Source organism: Chanodichthys erythropterus, chromosome 20 (genome assembly GCF_024489055.1).
Source record: "Chanodichthys erythropterus isolate Z2021 chromosome 20, ASM2448905v1, whole genome shotgun sequence".
In the NCBI taxonomy this organism is placed as follows: domain Eukaryota; kingdom Metazoa; phylum Chordata; class Actinopteri; order Cypriniformes; family Xenocyprididae; genus Chanodichthys; species Chanodichthys erythropterus.
Genome location: NC_090240.1, coordinates 6,321,729 through 6,342,342, shown reverse-complemented (window position 1 = coordinate 6,342,342; position 20,614 = coordinate 6,321,729). Strand labels below are relative to the sequence as shown.

General features: G+C 36.0%; 1 protein-coding gene across 1 annotated transcript in view; it reads right to left on the bottom strand.

The window, feature by feature from the left end:
- syt2a (synaptotagmin IIa) overlaps positions 1–20,614 on the bottom strand; it is a 62,868-nt gene that overhangs the window by 4,143 nt on the left and 38,111 nt on the right. Inside the window, exons 2-6 of the mRNA XM_067371286.1 lie at positions 19,529–19,750; positions 17,047–17,207; positions 3,323–3,442; positions 3,009–3,176; positions 2,721–2,888 (exon numbers count right to left, since the gene is read on the bottom strand). Of these exons, the coding sequence (XP_067227387.1) occupies positions 2,721–2,888; positions 3,009–3,176; positions 3,323–3,442; positions 17,047–17,207; positions 19,529–19,724 (813 nt within the window). The 5' untranslated portion in view covers positions 19,725–19,750. The remainder of the gene's footprint in view (positions 1–2,720; positions 2,889–3,008; positions 3,177–3,322; positions 3,443–17,046; positions 17,208–19,528; positions 19,751–20,614) is intronic.

The following is a 20,614-nucleotide window of genomic DNA, read 5'->3' as shown; positions in this document are numbered from 1 at the left end:
AAGTATTATTATTTTTTTTTCAAAAGAAAGGAAAAAAAATACTGACCCTACAATTTTGAAAGTTAATGTATATTGTTACAAAATATATATATTTTAAATAAATGCTGGTCTTTAAATTTGTCATCAAAAAATCCTGAAAAAAAGGATCACAGGTTTTAAAAAATATTAAGCAACACGGCTGTATCCAACATTGATAATTGAGTATCAAATTAGCATATTAGAAAGACTTCTGAAGGATCATGTGACACTGAAGACTGTGAAATGATGCAGAAAATCCAGCTTTGCATCACAGAAATAAATTATATTTTGATTTATATTAAAATAGACAACCATTATTTTAAATTTTAGTTATATTTCACAATATTACTGTTTTGTTTCTGTATTTTTGATCAAATGTGCATGTTATGGACTGGGGGAATGCACAGTGCATGCAGGGGGTGCGGCCTCAATATCCTTGCAGTAAGTAGTGTGCTGTGTGAATGTGATTGAGGGACGTGCAGGGTCAAAATGAAACTGAAATTGCATTAAATCTGGTTGTTTTTACCAAAATTATGCTGTAAGATGTTTAAGTACCCTGTTATAGGCTAACCTGAAATTTTGCAAATTCCCTGTTTATTCCCATTAATTCCCGTTAATTCCTATATATTCTCATTAATTAACATATATTCCTGTTAATTCCCATGGAAAGTTTCCAGCTTTGAAAATTCTTGGAATTTTGCAACCCTACCAACAAGTTTGATCCATGGTGGTTCCACTTCTCAACCTACAGGACTTGAAGGACCTACTGCTAATACCTCTTTGCCAGATACCACAGCACACCTTTGGCAGCCCATGGAGGACCAACAGCATATTTGGCTGGTGGTAATAATGTTTTGGCTCATCGGTGTGTATGTTTTTATTTGCATATTTAAATCTTGGATTTGATTAGGAACATTAGAACTGAATAATAACATAATTAATATCTTATCCTCACAGAAAGCTATTGACTTGGAATATAATTGTATGCATCCATATGGTATTTTTTCTTCACTGTTAAGTTTAAAATGTATTAAAAAGATCAGCTAAACATCTCCATCTGTGGTCTACAAAAGAAAGAAAATCTTACGGGTTTGGAACAACATGGGGGTGAGTAAATGAAGACAGTGATCATTTTTGAAAAATGGATTTCATTTTCAATTAATAATACATCAATAGTGTCTCACATCAAGCAGTCCTTCAGTTACAGTATTTGCTAAAGAAAACATCACATTTGTAACAGTAACATGTTAAAGGGTTAGTTCCCCGAAAAATGAAAATTATCCCATAGTTTTCTCGCCCTCAAGCCATCCTAGGTGTATATGACTATCTTCTTTCAGATGAACACATCTGAAAAACGATGCAGTTTTATAAGAAAAATATCCATATTTGTAACTTTATAGACTATAATTGACAAGAGAGTCGAGTTCCGGTGTATGACTTAGGATATAGGAGTAGCGTAAGCTTAGGTGAGAGTAGATGTCTCTCATGGTTCAAACAAATAGGGCTGGGCAATAAACTCAAGCTCCTCCAACATTTCTCTTTAAAAATTTACTTCTAATTCGTGACCGGTGATTTAGTTTGCTCTTTCCTCTGCGTGTCCACATTTGCCGTATGGATTACTTTTATGATGGATGGATGTGCATCTTGTATACTATTCACTCCCTTTTTAAAGCTTGGAAGAGCCAAGATATTTTTTAACCCTTAAATGCATGACAGTTTCGCCAATCATTCTTACATATTTGGGTCTTTATCGACCCGAATCTATATCTAACACGGAAGGATCTCTACCTGTCGCGATAATATAAAACTCCTCTGATATTAGAGTAACAATTACATAAAAATAAAATAAAGCATATTTTGTTACCTTCTGGAGCTTGAAAGGGCTCAGTTTGAGCAGATGTTTTATGCCATCATCACTGTCCTCGTCAGAGCTCATTTCCCAGTAAATTCAGCAAATAATAGGCTAGTTTTATGTTTGAGGTCATGAATATGAGCCCATTCGTGATCTCAAACGTATTCTCAAAACTATATAATTTTCAACATCTTCAAAATCAATATTTCGATCGCTAACAGCTTCACCAGATCCATCCAGTGACAGTTACAGTCATATTTGATTGCGTTCAGTACTTGCTCTGCAGTAAATCGCTGAGCCATTTCATGTTTTTCACTTCAGCATTGTGTATCAGACACTGCCACCTTGTGGAATAAAGGTGAATTGTACTTATTCCGTCATCTAAGATTCAATTATTGTTGGGAAGAAAAAATATACGTACACTCATACACACCTCGGGTCGTTAGCGACCCTATACAATTTTTACAAAAAATGAATACAAAAATAGAAATTCTTTTATAATTTTATGATTTTTTTTTATTTTTATATTCTTTATAATGAATTGATTGAGGAATACCAAGAAGGTTGATGTCTAACTTTAAAAAAATGAATGAGGAGGAGGGTAGTGAATGACTGTGTTCGGCTGAAAGAAGAAAGTCTTATATACCTAGGATGGATGGAGGGTGAGTAAATTATGGGTTAATTTTCATTTTTGGGTGAACTAACCCTTTAAGGTAGAAAAGAACAGCATTATGTAACATTATGGGCATAAAAGCATGTTTAGAAATACTGGTTCATTAACTATATTATTATTAAATGGCGACAGCTGCTAGTTAACATGATGTGAATGACAGATGAAGGACAGGTTTACCTCTTCTTTCTCTGCGCTGTCCAGGTCTCTCCACTGCTCGATGGGTTGTGCCAGGTCCAGGGTGTTCATGGGAATCTTCACCTCACCGATCACATCGTGCTTCGAGAAACGGTCGAAGTCATACACAGACATGACCAGAGTCTTTCCTCCCATTTCATTGAACGGAATCTAGAAATCAACATCAGCTCATGAGTGCAGTGACAGAGTTGTGTTTGGGGTGTCCAAATCTTGCGCTACACAAATTTGATGATGATGTAAACTCGTACTGTACTGAAATAGATACTCTACCTTAAAGTGGAAAGTCTCATTGAAGACAGGGTTAAGGGTTTTCTTGTGCACCTTGGTGTCATACTTCTTCTTCTTGTCTGGGAGAATGAAAACTTTGACGTATGGGTCTGAGGTGCCACCACTGTCCATGGAGAGAAGATCTGCAGCTTGCAGGATGCCCACTGTGAGCTACATTGTAAAAGAGTTTAAAATGCGCATATATTCAAGGTGTAAAAAAAAGCTGCAAAGGCAAAATTTTTACACATTTCTCTTTCCCTTAGATATTAAAGCTGATTTGTTTAAACATACTGTAAAAAGTCAAGTGACTGAGGTACCTTGGCATCAGAGAAGTCGTAGTCTAGGGAGAACTGTAGTTTGCCGAGCTTCTCCTTCTCTTTAGGTTCCTCCTCTTTTTCTTCAGTTATTCCCATGTCTATATCTTCTTCATCATCATCCTCTTCCTGTTTCTGGAGAGACAAAAGCACAGATGGCCGTTACAGGAGAAACTAGAGCAAAGGTGATGGAAGGTAAATGAAGTTCCCCAAACATGGTTCGTTGGGCCAAATCTCAGCTTACCTGAAGTTTGCCAGGTGTCAAACCACCTGGGTGTTATTGTATGTAATTGTGTCAGCGATGACCTTGATAGCAACATGACTTGATTTCACTTTTCCTTTCATGACACCATTTGCAACAATCTACATTACTTTTGTGGAGGGAATGACAGACAGAAGGTTTCTAGTCCTTCTAAAGCAGTCTGTCCATAAATTGATTCTGCAGTGTATAATAAAACTCTGAGTCTCGCTTTTACTCAGGAAGAAAAGATTGAGAAGATACATAAGGGAACTGTTGGTGCTTTAATGTCAGCACTCATATACAATGTAAAATGATGGACAATTTGGAAGAAACGTTGTGGCAGACAGATATTAAAGATCACAGAATAAGTGTTATTTTACACATCATTATTTCCCATGGTTCCTCCCTGCTGCTCTTCAAAATGACAATGGAAAAAAGGCGAAATGAATCTTAATGAACTTATATCATCATTTACTCTGTTAGTGATTTAATTTCATATAATGATTCTGTTGTAATTAATACTTTTGTGCCCTGTGCTGTAATTGAATATTACAGAAATATTTCTTCACAAGGTCTTGTCTATTGTGTGATATACATGTTGTAGAATATACTATAACACAATCTGACTTTTTTGATTGGATTGTATTAAACATAACTCAGTAACGTAATCATAAAAGAAGAAAAATCAAATGTATTTCAGTAAGGAGAAATAATATGTTTTTGGTGAAAATATGTTCATATTTTTATTTTTTTTACAGATAAGTCAAGGCCAGTGTATTTGAAACATTCTTTGCTACTAAAATTCTCCCAATAATTTGGAATATGTGGGCGCTGTTATTTGTTGCTAGATTTGCCAAAGTATGCAAGGTCTGTGGCAACAAATCTTATTAAAAGTTTAGTTTGAGGCACTGAGTAGAGAATAAATTACATTTGTGCACATAACTACATATTGCACTTTGTAGGGAACATTCTGTACTTCTTACATTTGAGTGGACAGAAATGGTGTTGAAGGTATGCTCACCTTTCACACTAACATCTCCTGTGTTTTCTTTATAACTTATTCTTTATAAGATTTGAAGGAGGATTTAAAATCCTGGTCTATCACCAGTTTAAGGGTTCACCTAAAAATGAAAATTCTGTCATCATTTACCTACCCTCATATATATATATATATAATTATTATTATTTTTTTTTTTGCTAACATTATGAAAACGTTACTTTAAAATGTCTAGGTTTTTTTTAATACTGTTAAAAAACTTTCTTCTTGGTTTTTCTAATATGGAAGACAAAGAAGGTCTGCACTCTGAAAGAGTGGCAAAGAACCTGTATGTGAACCAAACCTTTGCTAAGAACCTGTATGTGTTCGTTTGAAAGAACTTTCAAACGAGCACATACAGGTTCTTAGCAAAGGTTTGTCCTTTGTTCCATCTCCTAGAACTGATCCTTTTTTGGTTAAGGTTGAATTGTTTAAATTTATGAGGAATATTAAACTAAAAAGTTTCTTTGGTCAAAAAAATATCAGTGATATATACAGCTATTAACCGTTTTAAACCAAAAAGTACTTTTGTGCCTTTTGTTTCCAATTCCTCTGCAAATACATTACTATAATACACTATGCTTGACGATCAGGTGTGCTATAAGAAATTAATATTTAATCCAACTATAGAATATAAATCCCAGCTAGACGGAATGTTGAACAGAGGTTTTGAAGAAAAATGGTTAACTGAACAAGAGTTAAAATGTTTGATTAATCATCATCCAGTTGTTGCAGTACGTTATGCACTGCCAAAAATACATAAATCAACCACAGATCCTCCTTACCGACCAATTGTATCTGGTATTGGTTCACTTACTGAAAAGTTATCCGAGTTTATTGATTTTCATTTACAGCCATTGGTGAAACAATTACCATCCTATTTAAGAGACACTACTGATTTTTTGAATAAATTACAACTATTTTCAAATGAAGATGACCAGGATTGGTTAGTAACATTGGATGTGTCATCTTTATACACTTCGATTCCACACAAAGAAGGGTTAGAGGCTTTGGATTTTTTTCTAAAATCTCTTCAAAATTTAACTTTACCCATACAATTTATTTTGGATTTGACTGAATTTATATTAACCAAAAATATTTTTTTTTTGTTTGAGAAGCATTATTATCTGCAAATACAAGGTACTGCTATGGGTACTCCTTTAGCACCAAGTTATGCCAACCTTTTTATGGGTAAATTCAAACTAGATTTTATTTACAATAACAACCCTTTTGGACACTGCATTAAGTACTGGGCAAGGTATATTGATTGTTTCCTCATTTGGAAGGGAAGTGAAGGGGAGTTAAATAATTTTGCTTTGTTTTTGAATTCCAGAATGGACTCCATCACATTTTCAGTTGAAAAACATTTGTTTTCTATTAATTTTCTAGATGTTTTGATATCCAAAATCAATAACTCTGTCTCCACCACGGTATTCCGAAAACCAACAGATAAAAATACTTTACTTTTTGCTAATAGCCATCATCCATTACCATTGAAAAAAGGTTTACCTTTACGTCAACTATACAGACTAAGACGTATTTGCACTTCGGAGGACGAATTTGATGTGCAATCTAAAATTCTATACAATCGTGTTAGTTCAAGAGGATATCCATATACTTGGTTCAAATCAGCGTTTGATAAAGTTAAAAATTCTCAAAGAAGTCTATTATTAAATAACAACCAAACTAAACAAAAAAAGCAGTTTTCGGTAAATTATATTCTTACTTATACTAAACAAAGTCATCAGATAAAGTAGTATTGTCAATAAATATTGGTTCATTTTGGCTTCAGATCCGTCATTACAAGATGTTTTTAAACATAAGAGATCTCAAAACTTGTCAAACATGTTAGTTATATCAGATGTCGTATATGATGACAAAGAAGCATACATTCAAGGGTGTTTTCCATGTCGTAATTGCACATCATGTTCCTCTATTCTGAGATGCAAAAACTTTACGCTAAGGGTTCGAGTTAGTGAACATAAATCAGCTATTCACAGACACAATGTAACTTCCCCGATTGCCAGACATTTCATTGATTCTAATCATCGTATTGAACAACTCACTTGTATAGGTATCGAAATAGTAAAGATTTCTCGCCGTGGTGGTGACATTGATAATAAACTTTTGAGAAGAGAAGCTTTTTAGATGTTCAATTTAAAAACTATGTCTCCTGTAGGTTTAAATGAAGACTATGACCTTTCTTGTTTTCTATAATTCATTTATTTATTTATTTTGGGTACAACGTTTATGAAATGGCTTGCTGCCTGATGTGTTATTGTACCCCATTTATATTTGTTGTTGATGGAGCTATTCTGGTGTTTTGTTTTTGAAGGATCTATTCTGGTCCCTTGGAGATCGTTGTGTATCATTGCTAGATTTGTGAGTTTCTTGTCAGATATGTGATTTACTCTTGCCATTTAATTGTGACCTATTATAGACTTAAACTGAAATTTGAACTAATTATTTGATTGTTTTAATCTTGATTGTAAACACCTGTTGATTTAGAGTATATTTTCTATATAATCATTGAGAGCGAATGAAATTGTTACACTGACGAAGGCGAAGAGCCGAAACGTTTGTTGACTTATCTCCTGTGAACTTCTATTAAAGTCTCTTTTTAGAGTGCAGACCTTCTTTGTCTTCTTAATTGAAATATAGGTCATTGCACCTTATTACCTGGGAGAGTGCGGTGAATGCTTTAATATGAATATTAAAGGCACAATATGAAAGATTTTTTGATTAAAATATCCTAAAACCACTTGAACAGGATTATATATTTTGTTGACTTGTGTACTTAAGTTATCCAAAATGTTTCCAAGCAGACACTTTAATATATTATGTGTTTTAAAGGTGCCCTAGAACCAGTTTTTACAAGATGTAATATAAGTCTAAGGTGTCCCCTGAATGTGTCTGTGAAGTTTCAGCTCAAAATACCCAATAGATTTTTTTAAATTAATTTTTTTAACTGCCTATTTTGGGGCATCATTAACTATGCACCGATTCAGGCTGCGGCCCCTTTAAATCGCGCGCTCCCCCGCCCCCGGAGCTCTTGACTATAATACAGTGAATTTACAAAGTTCACACAGCTAATATAACCCTCAAATAGATCTTTACAAGATGTTCGCCATGCATGCTGCATGTATGCGTCGGATCATGTGAGTATAGTACGTTTATTGCGATCTCAGAATTCAGGCCAGCTGATAATACATAGAATATCAAAATCAACCGCGGGCGGTAGACCCTTCTCCTATTTGGCACCCAAACTCTGGAACAATCTTCCTAGCATTGTTTGGGATGCAGACACACTCTGTCAGTTTAAATCTAGACTAAAAACACATCTCTTTAACCTGGCATTCACATAACACATTATCAATTTATATTTTCAAATCCGTTAAAGGATTATTAGGCTGCATAAATTAGCTTAACCGGAATGTATGTACTCGTTACATCAGAAAAAGAATGGCATCTACGCTAATACTAGTCTTTCTGTTTATCCCGAGGTTTACCTTAGTCAACTGGATCCGGGCCGTATCCAGCTGAGACCAAAGACCTGCGCCTTGACACGACCACAACGCAGCCCTGAAGTATCAGCAGAGATCGAGTCGACTAGATCATCCATTGTGAACACATCATCAACACGACAGCCAGTGCCACAGTTCCTCAACAAACTGACCATACCGGCATGATGAATACGATCCACAATTGGACACGACCACAACGCAGCCCTGAAGTATCAGCAGAGATCGAGTCAACTAGATCATCCATTGTGAAGGCCTCATCGACACGACAGCCAGTAGCACAGTTCCTCAACAAACCGTCCATACCGGCATGATGAATACGATCCTCAACTGGATGGAACTGAAATAAATACTTTGATTGTTGCGATCCTATCAGACTTATGATAGCAACCTGATTTGTAACAAAGCACTGTTCGCCAGAGGAGAACTGGCCCCCTGACTAAGCCTGGTTTCTCCCAAGGTTTTTTTTTTTCTTTCTCCATTTTGACACCTATTTGCCACTTGTTTGCCACCTGATGTCACCTGTTGGAGTTTGGGTTCCTTGCCGCTGTCGCCTTTGGCTTGCTTAGTTGGGCACACTTGACATTTGACTTGACATTTGATATTCAACAGTTTTCTTGACATTTATTCAACAGTGCTTTGATCTGCTTGCATTGACACTATTCTCGAAGAGCTGCTGTGCAGCAAAAATTATGTACCAGTTATCAATGTAAAGCTGCTTTGACACAATCTGCATTGTAAAAAGCGCTATATAAATAAAGGTAACTTGACTATAGTATTTATTTGGATGTTTACATTTGATTCTGAATGAGTTTGATAGTGCTCCGTGGCTAAAGCTAACATTACACACTGTTGGAGAGATTAATAAAAAATGAAGTTGTGTTTATGCATTATACAGACTGCAAGTGTTTAAAAATGAAAATAGCGACGGCTCTCTTGTCTCTGTGAATACAGTTAGAAACGATGGTAACTTTAACCACATTTAACAGTACATTACCAACATGCTAACTAAACATTTAGAAAGACAATTCACAAATATCACTAAAAATATCATGTTATCATAGATCATGTCAGTTATTATTGCTCCATCTGCCATTTTTCGCTATTGTCCGTGCTTGCTTACCTAGTCTGCTGATTCAGCTGTGCACAGATCCAGACGTTAATACTGCTTGCCCTTGTCTAATGCCTTGAACATGGGCTGAAATATGCAAATATTGGGGGCGTACATATTAATGATCCCGACTGTTATGTAAGTGTTATGGTGTTATGTTGAGATTCACCTGTTTTTCGGAGGTCTTTTAAACAAATGAGATTTACATAAGAAGGAGGAAACAATGGAGTTTGGGACTTACTGTAGGTCATTTCCATGTACTGAACTCTTGTTATTCAACTATGCCAAAGTAAATTAAATTTTTGATTCTAGGGCACCTTTAATAGACAGTTGTGCAACTGTTTGGATGCATTCATCTACATAAAACTAATCATGTTATATAGCTCAACGCAGTAAATCTTTTTGTTTAAATCTCGTTTTCTTGATTTACGCGAGTAAATTACAAGTGTCTCACAGCATATAACAACTTTCAACACACAAATGTATCTAATATGACGAACAGTACTGCTTTACCCCACATACACTTGACCGGAAGAAGTGGAAGCATCGACTGCAGCATAATAAAAGCTCCAGTGGCCTTATTCGGCACTCACAGCCTTCTCACAGCACTCGGCCCTGCTCTGCTTCATATTAAGTTAATAATCGCATCCAAAAACATGATTTCTGCCCGGTCCCATCCCGATTCTTTTCCACCAGCTGTAGAAGACAACACCGCCCATTATTCCACGAAATCAAGGCACCTTTGTTTTGAATAGGCGACCTTTTGTGGCAAAAATTTACATAATGTGCCTTTAAGGGAACATTCCATTTTATAATTTACTTTTGAATGCTCTTTGAACATTGTGAAACAAGTAGCAATATGTTAGACATAGGCCCAACGTTTCTAGGCTTTTCAACGTTCATAGGCTAAAACGTTTCAGAAACATTTTTTCCATGAATGATATTGTTTTTGTGCTAATGTTTTGAGAACATTATTAAACACCAGATAACTTTGAAAGAATGTTCTATCAATATTACTGGAAGAATGTTTGTCCATAACTTTGAGAGAATCTTGCCAGAATGGTTCTGAGAATGTTCCCTGTTAGCTAGGTAAGCGGTAAAGTAGACCAGACTTTATGCTGATAACCAAAAGACTCAGTCTGCTAGCATTTGTGTCCTCTAAAAAAAAGAGATGTACTACATAACCCTGTTACATGACTAACACCGCTTTTGGGGTTAGCAGTGACCCTCAGCAAGCTCATACCGGATCCCCACTGTGACTGTTCATGAGATCAAGCATTTCTGAGATTTGTTATGAACTTTGAAGAATTTATGCAGCCTCAAACGCAATGCTAGTATAACAGCAAATATTAGCTTACATAGATGGAGATGTCTGGTTCAGCTTTGGGAAAAACAAGAAAAGAAAACAAATACAAGAATACAAGATGAACGAAAAGAGTTGAATCAGAATGTCTCTAAATAGAACAAAATATGCTTGGGGTGAGCATTTGTCCTTCCTGAACACTCACCCCAAATATACATACACACACACAAATTCAAACACACTCATACAAACACACACCCCCACATAAAAAGCACAATTTCTTATATTCTAACTGACATGGTAGAATGCATTCATGCATGCCAAGCCACAAAATGCAAAGTCTGAAAATATTCCGTATTGATTGCATAATTGTTCAAGCCATAGTGAATGAAATCATTGCGATGCTGGCATTAAATTTGGAGGATGATTAATGATGTAACATACTAATGCAGTATTCTTAATATGAAGTGTGCGGTGGTTCTCTTACGTAACTTGCATTGAGCATTCAGTGGCAGTCATGCTAAGTTATGGCACATTCATCTTCGTAAAAGGGGGCAGATGGAATAAGAAACAGTGAAGGGGAAATCAGTCACTGACAGTAAACGATTATTTGCACCAATAGCCCTGTGATCAAATCAGCATGTAATGATTAACCATGTTGTTTATTGTATTATGACTTAAGTTCATAACTTAAGCTAGCTTATTTACTAGCTATTCACAACTGGCCTGTTATGTGCCCGAAATTTATGATGTGCTTTATTTATGAACAACCAGTAAAACATGTGCGCATTATGTGAAATTATTAATCATGAAGACATTTTAAAAATGTCTTTTCATGAAAAATTAAAGTTGCCTGATTTTTTAAATTCACAGCATGTTGCATTAAAAGTGACAGTAAAGTAAAGATATTTCTAATGTTCCAAAAGAGTTCCGTTTCAAATAAAAGTTCTTTTGAATCCTAAAAAAAAAATGCATCATTGTTTCCTCAAAAGTATTAAGCAGCACAACAGTTTTCATCAATAATAACGATATTAATTGTTTCTTGAGCAGCAATATATTTCTTGAGGAGGCATATTAGAATGATTTCTGAAGGATCATGTGACTGAAGGCTGGAGTAATGATGCTAAAAATTTAGATTTGATCACAGGAATAAATTACATTTTAAAATATATTACAACATTTGAATTGTAATAATATTTTACAATATTACAATTCTTACTGTAGTTTTGATCAAATAAATGCAGCATGGGTGAGTAGAAGAGACTTCTTTCAAGAACATTAAAACAATAAACGACCCCAAGTTTTGGATGTGAAATAGTATAATTTTTGGTGGCTTATATTTTTCCCAATCTGCTGTCTTGGACATCACAGTTCGGGATAGTTCAATCAGTCAATCAGTTGTCAGGATGTATTTGTGGCTCTGGAATGATACAACACATTTATAGCTCAGGCTACCATTTAAAAAAAAATCTGTATGATTTCAGCAAAGGTCACACATTTCCACTTTGTTTACATTAAAGATACAGTAAACAATTTCTGAGAAATGTTATTGAAAGTGGATCGGACCGAGCAGCACAACACACTTGTAGCCAATCAGCAGTAGAGGACGTGTCCACTCATGATGGGGGAGGAGAGAGAGTGAGCCAATCAGCAGTAGGGGGCATGTCCATTCATGATAAGGGAGGAGATAGTGAGCCAAAAAGCAATAGGGGGCGTGCCCACTCATGATGGGGGAGGAGAGTGTGTGAGCCAATCAGAAGTAGGGGACGTGTCCAGTCATGATAGGGGAGGAGAGACAAAGTGAGCCAATCAGCAAAAAGGGGGCGTGTCCACTTATGATGGGGGAGGAGAGAGTGAGCCAATCAGCAGGAGTATGTCCAGTCATTATGGGCGAGGAGAGAGAGAGTGAGCCAATCAGCAGTAGGGGGCGTGTCCACTCATGATGGGTGAGGAGAGAGAGAGTGAGCCAATCAGTAGTAGAGAGCATGTCCATTAAAGGTGCTAAAGAGGATCTTTTCGTCGACTGAGAAACCAAAGACTGTTACTGAGTTTTTGAAATGAGCGCATGCGTAAGAACAACCCCCCTCCTTCGAAGGAACTCCTCCCAAAACTCGTAAACACTCGTATTGGAACCCGAGTGTTTACCACCGTCATTCGCTGTGTCGTGTTAGTGGATTCATTATGTCGGACTCACCGCAGGTAACTCATAATCTGCAGTTGTTATTCCTGTCTCCGAACAAAAACATTGCATGCGGCGCCTGTGGAGTGTGGAAAGTTACTGGAGCGCGCAGCCGCGCTCGTCTCTCACAAGGAACATCATGGCAGTGATTGAAAAGCCAGAGGGCGTAAACGATTGGCTGATGTTTTTAAGGCCTTACGTCATGCACAGATGATGTATATTAATATTATTCCTTTCAGTGCACCTAATAAATAGTCTTTTATCAGTTAGTAAAGACAGTTTCAAGTAATATTGCAAAAATGTATAAAACAAAACATCCTCTTTAGCACCTTTAATGATGGGGAAGGAGAAAGAGAGAACAAGAGAGAGATTTGAAGAAAGACTGTAGAAAGAGAGATGGCTGAGAGACATTACAAAAGAGAAAAGCTGAGAGGAATATCACTGGTTATAATCAAGCAAGAGCTTTAGTTCATGCGTTAACAGTGTTGGACAGTAACTAGTAAGGTGAGGTTGCATTGTTTCTGCTCCAGACGCAAGTAACTTTGGTTTTGCTGTTTCACAGAACCAAGATATGCTGTTGTTGTAATGTTAGTAGTAACATGACAGTTTTGAGTGTCGTTGTTTGTCTGGAGATGCTGTGCTGCTGGCAACTAAAAACAAACTCTTGATTTTATATACTCTTGTGTACTGTATGTTCATTTTTTTTCTTCCTTGTGGTTCAATTTCAAATATCAATAGTGTTTCTCAGAAATAGCTTACAGCACCTTTATGAGCTGGGATAGGAGAAAGAATTTTAACATTGAAAATACAAACATCACCCTTAACGGTATTTCAAACTAAAGCACACTAAACTTGCATGCACGCACAAACTCGCACACGCACGCACACACACACACACACGCACGCACACACACACAAACACACAAGAAATAAAACAAACAAAAACATTGCAATAGGTCTCCTGGTGAAAGGCTGTTTCCCACGCCACCTACTTCATCCCACGGCTCATCTCTACATATCAGGAAGAAAGTAACAGATTCTTTGTTCGTTTCCACACAATGGGTAGTCCAGGAAAGTTACTCTCAAGTCAAGTCATGGTCATTCACTGGTGCTTGTATGAAGGGCATGCATTGGGCTTTGTCTCAAATGCTGCTTCACCTCATCTGGACATTTCTCCTGCTTTATTTTACAGCCAGCTAACTGCTTTAAGAATGGTTTAAAGTATGCAGATACGTATGTTTGTTGGATAACAGCTTATCTTATGGATAATTTAAGGGGCCAAATCATGACATTCGATGGGTGGAACAGCTTTTAGAGGACAAAACACCAACCGTACCCTTTCAACATGCATGTTAGTGAGGATTGGTGTGTTGGTGTCTCTCAGTAAGCTAGGATGAAGTTTAAGTTCATAACCAAATGCACATCCACTTCTAAAGGGCCATTCATTCTACCCCTTTGGCTTTAATCCCGCAAACCGCCAGTGTTTACATGCCACATGTGGCACATCAAACTGGTGGAATGCGAGCCCTCCCCAAACCAACCCCAAACTAGTCCTCAAGCAACCTCAGCAACCCTGCAGCTTGCAAGACTCAAGAAGAAGCCAAAGATTACATTCCCAGCCATTTTTCATAGCTCATTTCCCCTGCCCTGGTCTGAGCTTTCACCAGGCGGTCAGAGAGGGGCGCTGCAAGCCATGTCACACCTACCGTAAGACGACAGGTCCACGACAGTCAAGATACATGGAGCACATATCAGACACAAAGCGGGGAGGATAGAGAGATGAAGAAATGGAGAGAGAGGGAGAAATTGAACTCACAAGAAGACAGAATCAAGTTGAGGAAATCAAGTAACACTTAATGGACATGTATCAAAAAGGACACATTTTGCTTTAAATCGACACATTATGTTATTGGATAATACATTAAACATCGCATATAACAATCTTAACCAATGAAATTTGAGAAGCAAACCACATTTTACTGTACAGTAAGGGAGACCGAGGGCAATTGTAATACATTAAACATCCTAAATAATGCATAAATAAGCCAGTTTGGTGACGTACGTATAAACTGATATTCATTTTATATATATTTTTATATATTTATTTATTATTTTTAAGTTTGCTCTTATTTCAGACATTGTATAGACATATATCATTGATATACTATTATGGTTTTTAATATTTTGAATATTTACAGTTTCATTTTAATTTTATTTAAGGTTTTAGTCATTTTTACTATTTTTTTGTCACTCTATAGTTTTTTTTTTTTAGTTTAGTTTTAGTTATTTTAGTACATCAAGAAAATGAGAATTTCATTTATTTTATTTCAGCTTGTTTTTGGCTTATTTGTTATGGTTATAGTTTTAGTTATAATAACAACAACATAATAATAATAATCACATCCAATGATGTGAGATACAGTAGAGAATAGAAGTATATGCATCAGAGTTTCTATTTTGTTATTTTAGAGTTTTTCTTTTATATATATATATATATATATATATATATATATATATATATATATATATATATATATATATATATATATATAAATTTAACAACTTCATAGTTTTGGGTCTAAAGGTCTAAAGAGTTACTTTTGCCACATATAAATGGTTATATAAAATGTATACTTACAAAAAGCTAGCAGATAGATATGCAGTATTCAGTAAGTTATGAAAGAAAATGAAAAAAACAATAGTCCCTGGTCTCCCTTAAATAATAAGCCTGTCTTGATGATGTTTTAGCACAAGTTTTTTCAAGATTATAAAGAAAATGATATATTAGGATATGACAGGCAGAAGTTTAATGATTCCCAGAGGAAAATTAGCTTGTCACAATAGCAAATACAGTATACAGCACACAGCGGGATCTGACACAACACAGCAAATATAGCAAAACTCTTTAGCTGTTCAGCTATTTTATTTCCAAAACAGATATAAAAAAGAGATTTAGTGCTGCTGTGCATTCGCTGGAAAATGTGTCATTTTTAACACAAAAGCACAAGAGATTAACAGCATTTTTCTGGAAACCAAATTATATGAACACGGCAAATGAATCGATGTGGCGGGAAATCTTTCATGTAGCTTTCCTGCTTTACAGGCAGCAAATGACGTACAACACTGAATATTTTATATTCCATGAATATTAAATGGCTAAAAAATCTTTCCAGACTACCAACCATCCATTTACTTGACCTAAAAGCTATATTAAGGATATGTGAGGTAGTAACACAGCCATTTTTAAAACAGACAAGCTTTGGTATTTTGAGATTGCTGAGTATTTCAAATATATTGAATGAGAAAAAGCTTTAAAATCATTAAGCAAGAGAGAGATTCAGATTAGATATGTATCGAACCCTATTAAACTCATTAGCAACAGATGGAAACTAGGCAGTGGAAAAATGTTAATCTTTCTGTCTCTTTGTACACAGCCGTGACTGCAGATTTAAAGGAATAGTTCACGCAGAATTTAAAATATAGTGATCATTTACTGAGTCTCATGTCATTCCAAACCATTTTCTTTTCTTTTGTGAAACATAAAAGGAGATATTTAGCAGGATGTGCAAACAGCTACTTTACGACACAAAATGAATGGTGGTTTATACTGCCAAGCTCCAAAAGGACAAAAAAGCACCAGGTTGCTGTGATTAACATTGTAAGCTGTTTTTATGTGGATTTATTATACTTTTATGTTATTTTCTTTTAATATTTTACATATTTACAAACTTTTATGTTAGATACAATGAATCGATTTGACAGCACTAAATAAAATGAGTGTTAACTGAAATAAAATAAAATAAATACATACAATTGTAAACTTATTTTATTTCGACTAGTGGCCAAGGCAACATTTCTTATTTCCATTTAGTTTAACTTGATATACAAAAATAACTAAAACTAAAAATGAAATTATAATTAAAAATAAATAAATAAATAAATAAATAAATAAAAACAATAAATGCCATAAACATACAACAAAATGACTAAAACTTTCAAATTAACGTAGGCTTACAAATTTTAATTACTTAAAATATAAAAATAAAACCTAATTGAAATATTAATAAAAACAGTATAATAAATAAATAAATAGTATATCGTGAGACTAAAATAACACTGTTTTAATGTCATTTTGGTGCTTTGCATTATCTACTTTTACTGTCTCTAAAAGGACAACTTGGACATTTCGTGTCACATCTCATTTTATGTTATGTTATGACAGAAGGAGATACAGCGCTTAATCAGAATGAGTAAGTACTGTATAATGATAGAGTTGATCATTTTGGGGTGAACTATCCCTTTAAGGCTGAAGTGCATTGGTGTCGGGTGGTCGTACCTCTCCTCCCTTCATGTTCTTCATTCCCACGTCTCCCTTTCCTTTCTTTCCCTTCTTGCCTTTTTTCTTCTTAAGGCAGGTCTTTTTAACAATGCAGAAACAGCACGTGAGAATGAGGATCACAGCTACGATCGCGATGGCGATGATGGCCCAGGGAGGCACTGAAAGTGAGAGAAAGACAGAGAAAAATGGAGGAACTGAAAACAGGGTCTGGAAATAGAAATCTAGATGTGTCAGGGCCATTAAGAGAGCCAAAACTGTCTTGATCATTACTCCTTGATCAAAGACCTCACTACCTGTAGGTAACTGCAAAGACGTAGCTTAAGGAATATTCTCTCTACAACTAGACAAAGAAAGTCGCCAAGACGTGCATTAATGTTGGCTTGACAAAGCTGACTTTGCAACATTTTAAAAGTTTTAGAAGGTTATAGTTTATACAGTATACAGGGCTCACAGGCAGATGCTGAGTGGTTGCCAGGTTATTTCTATGCTGTCCAACTATGGTTAGTTAAGCAAAACCATGGCTAATTTTTTGGTCACCATGGTTTCACTACAATAACCATGGTTTTTTGGTTTTATTTGTAGTAAAACCCTGATAGCACATGTACATCACGGAGACGTATATTTGATGTCTGTATTTACATCTGCAAGATATTTTTTACACATCTATGTCTCTAAGAAGTTTCCTGTCAGATGTTAAATAGACATTTAGAAAATGTCTTTAAAGGGTTAGTTCACCCAAAAATGAAAATTCTGTCATTTATTACGGGTGTGGATCATGCCGTTCCACACCCCTAAGACCTTCGTTAATCTTCGGGACACAACTTAACATATTTTTGTTGAAATCCGATGGCTCAGTGAGGCCTGCATAGGGAGCAATGACATTTCCTCTCTCAAAATCCATAAAGGTACTAAAAACATATTTAAATCAGTTCATGTGAGTACAGTGGTTCAATATTAATATTATAAAGATTTGGTGCACCAAAAAAAAAAAAAACTTATATAGTGATGGCCGATTTCAAAACACTGCTTTAGGAAGCTTCGGAGCATAATGAATCAGTGTGTCGAATCAGCTGTTCGGTGTGCCAAAGTCGGTTTGACATGCGATCCGAATCATGATTCGATACACTGATTCATTATGCTCTGAAGCTTCCTGAAGCAGTGTTTTGAAATCGGCCATCACTAAATAAGTCATTATTTTGTTTTTTTGGCGCACCAAAAATATTCTTGTCGCTTTATAATATTAATATTGAACCACTGTACTCACATGAACTGATTTAAATATGTTATTAGTACATTAATGGATCTTGAGAGAGGAAATGTCATTGCTGGCTATGGAGGCCTCACTGAGCCATCGGATTTCAACAAAAATATCTTAATTTGTGATCCGAAGATGAACGAAGGTCTTACGGGTGTGGAACAGCATGAGATTGAGTAATTAATGACAGAATTTTCATTTTTTTGGGTGAACTAACCCTTTAAGATGTTTATGATTTAGAATGTATGTAAAACTGCTTTTTCTGAGACTTTTATCAGATGTTTGTATACAAAAAGATTCCAATAATCCTTGGCTAAAATCTGGTGGGTGTGGGGGTGGTTATCTTATAATCAGGGTCATCTTATATTCTGAACAATATGGTAAAATGTCTCCATGCTATTTTCACATTCATAATCATTACTTTTTCAGTGCTTGCCAGAAAGCTTTATATATATTTAAGTAAGTAAATAATGTAATCCTACGGTTACTCGACTAATATCTAAATGAATGATTACTAGTCGACTACAAAACTCTTTAGTTGGGAACAGCCCTTGTTTTTAGGCTATTGCTAAATGACAACTAGGGTGTTGTGGTTGTTTTTTTAGGGCACTGCTTAGATATGTACTTAATGGTAGCTAGAGTTTTGCTAGGATGTTCTGAGTGGTCACTAGGGTATTGCTAGGTGGTTGCTATTGTGTTCTAGACGGTTGCTAGGCCATTGCTAGGGTGTTCCAAGTTGGTACTATGCAGTTAATATGTTGCTTGGAGGCTGCTAGAGTGTTGTGGTTTTCTAGGGTGTTGCTCAGTGGGTTCTAAGTTTTTCTATGGTTGCTAGGGCATTGCTAGGTTGCTCTGGGTCGTTTCTATGCCATATCTAGGTGGTTTCTAGGGTGTTGTTTTCATTTTCTAGGGCATTGCTAGATGGTTTACAGGATGTTTTTATGGTTGCAAAGGCATTGTTAGTGTGTTTTGAGTAGTTGCTTTGTAGCCGCTAGGATTGTTATGTAGGGCATAGCTAGGATGCTCTTAATGGTTGCTAGGGCTTTTCTAGGAAGTTCTGAGTGCTTGCTAGGGCATATCTAGGCAATACATGGTCCATTTGGTTAGAAAAGAGCCTGAAGCACTGAGCCGAGTTTGACACTTGAGTTACAGTTACTGTAGAAATGTCAGGAAAATTAAAATTCATAATATCACAAAACACTGCATATATAGTCATGCACTTACGTGGAAGCTTGTCCATCTCATTGAGAAACTTGTTTTTGATGTCACCAAAGACATCATTCTTGCTGACTGGGCCCTGCTGCTCGGTGGAGTTGTCTGCAGGTGTTGAAACAACAGGGGCCATCGTCAGGACGCTGGCACCGGTGGGCTCAGGGCCCACCATGGCTGCAGGTTTCTTCTTGAGCAAATTCCACTTCATGCTTGATGGCTACACCAACAGAAACCCTGATGGGGAAAAAGAAAGTCAAGATGAAATGAGTGTGATGAGATTTTCCTGAATCTCTGAACACCTCCAAAACCCTCTTCGAGGGAACCTGAATTAAATGACTTCTTCATTAAAAATGCAAATGTCGCCAGCATAGACAGTTACTGTGGATTTGTAACTGTCAACATAATATGGCATATACTGTCTGATCTCTTGATTATTGAAATGTGCCCAATGATGTGATAGGTGATGTGCTAACTTTCAGTAAGTGGGTGTCATCAGTGTAGGGCAGGACTGAATACATGGTTCATAGGATTAGGGTTATAAATAATAGGGTTAAGGTTATACATATTCTTAATTTATTTAATCTAATTAATGCATAAAATAAATTTCAGCTAACAAACATTAAAAATGGCCATTTATGTTTTATGCCCTGAAAAATTCCAGGACACAAGAAATAGACTTTCTTATATTTTTTAAGAAAAAAACAAAACAAAAAACCTGTGTTTACTTTAATCCCCTCCCATAGAAAATATCTAATGGAAGCGAAGCGTAGGTTTAGGCATATATTACAAAAAATATAAAACTCTCACTTCAAATTTCGATAAGACTCAACAAAAACCGGTCCATCCATGCCACAAGAAATGGTAAACATGATGAAAGGAGACTTAGCCCTCTGATTTCATTAAAAACACAGAGATATAGGCAAACAAAAAGGATTTTTCATTTCTCAAGTGTCAATTCTCTGCTCCAGTGGCGGAGAGCCTGTCCGTGCCCATTGCATTGCGTGAATAATTTAATGAAGCTGACAATTCATGGGATAAGCTGTTTTATTATTCAAGGACTCTTTCCTGCACTAAGAATGTATGGCAAATGCGCTATGC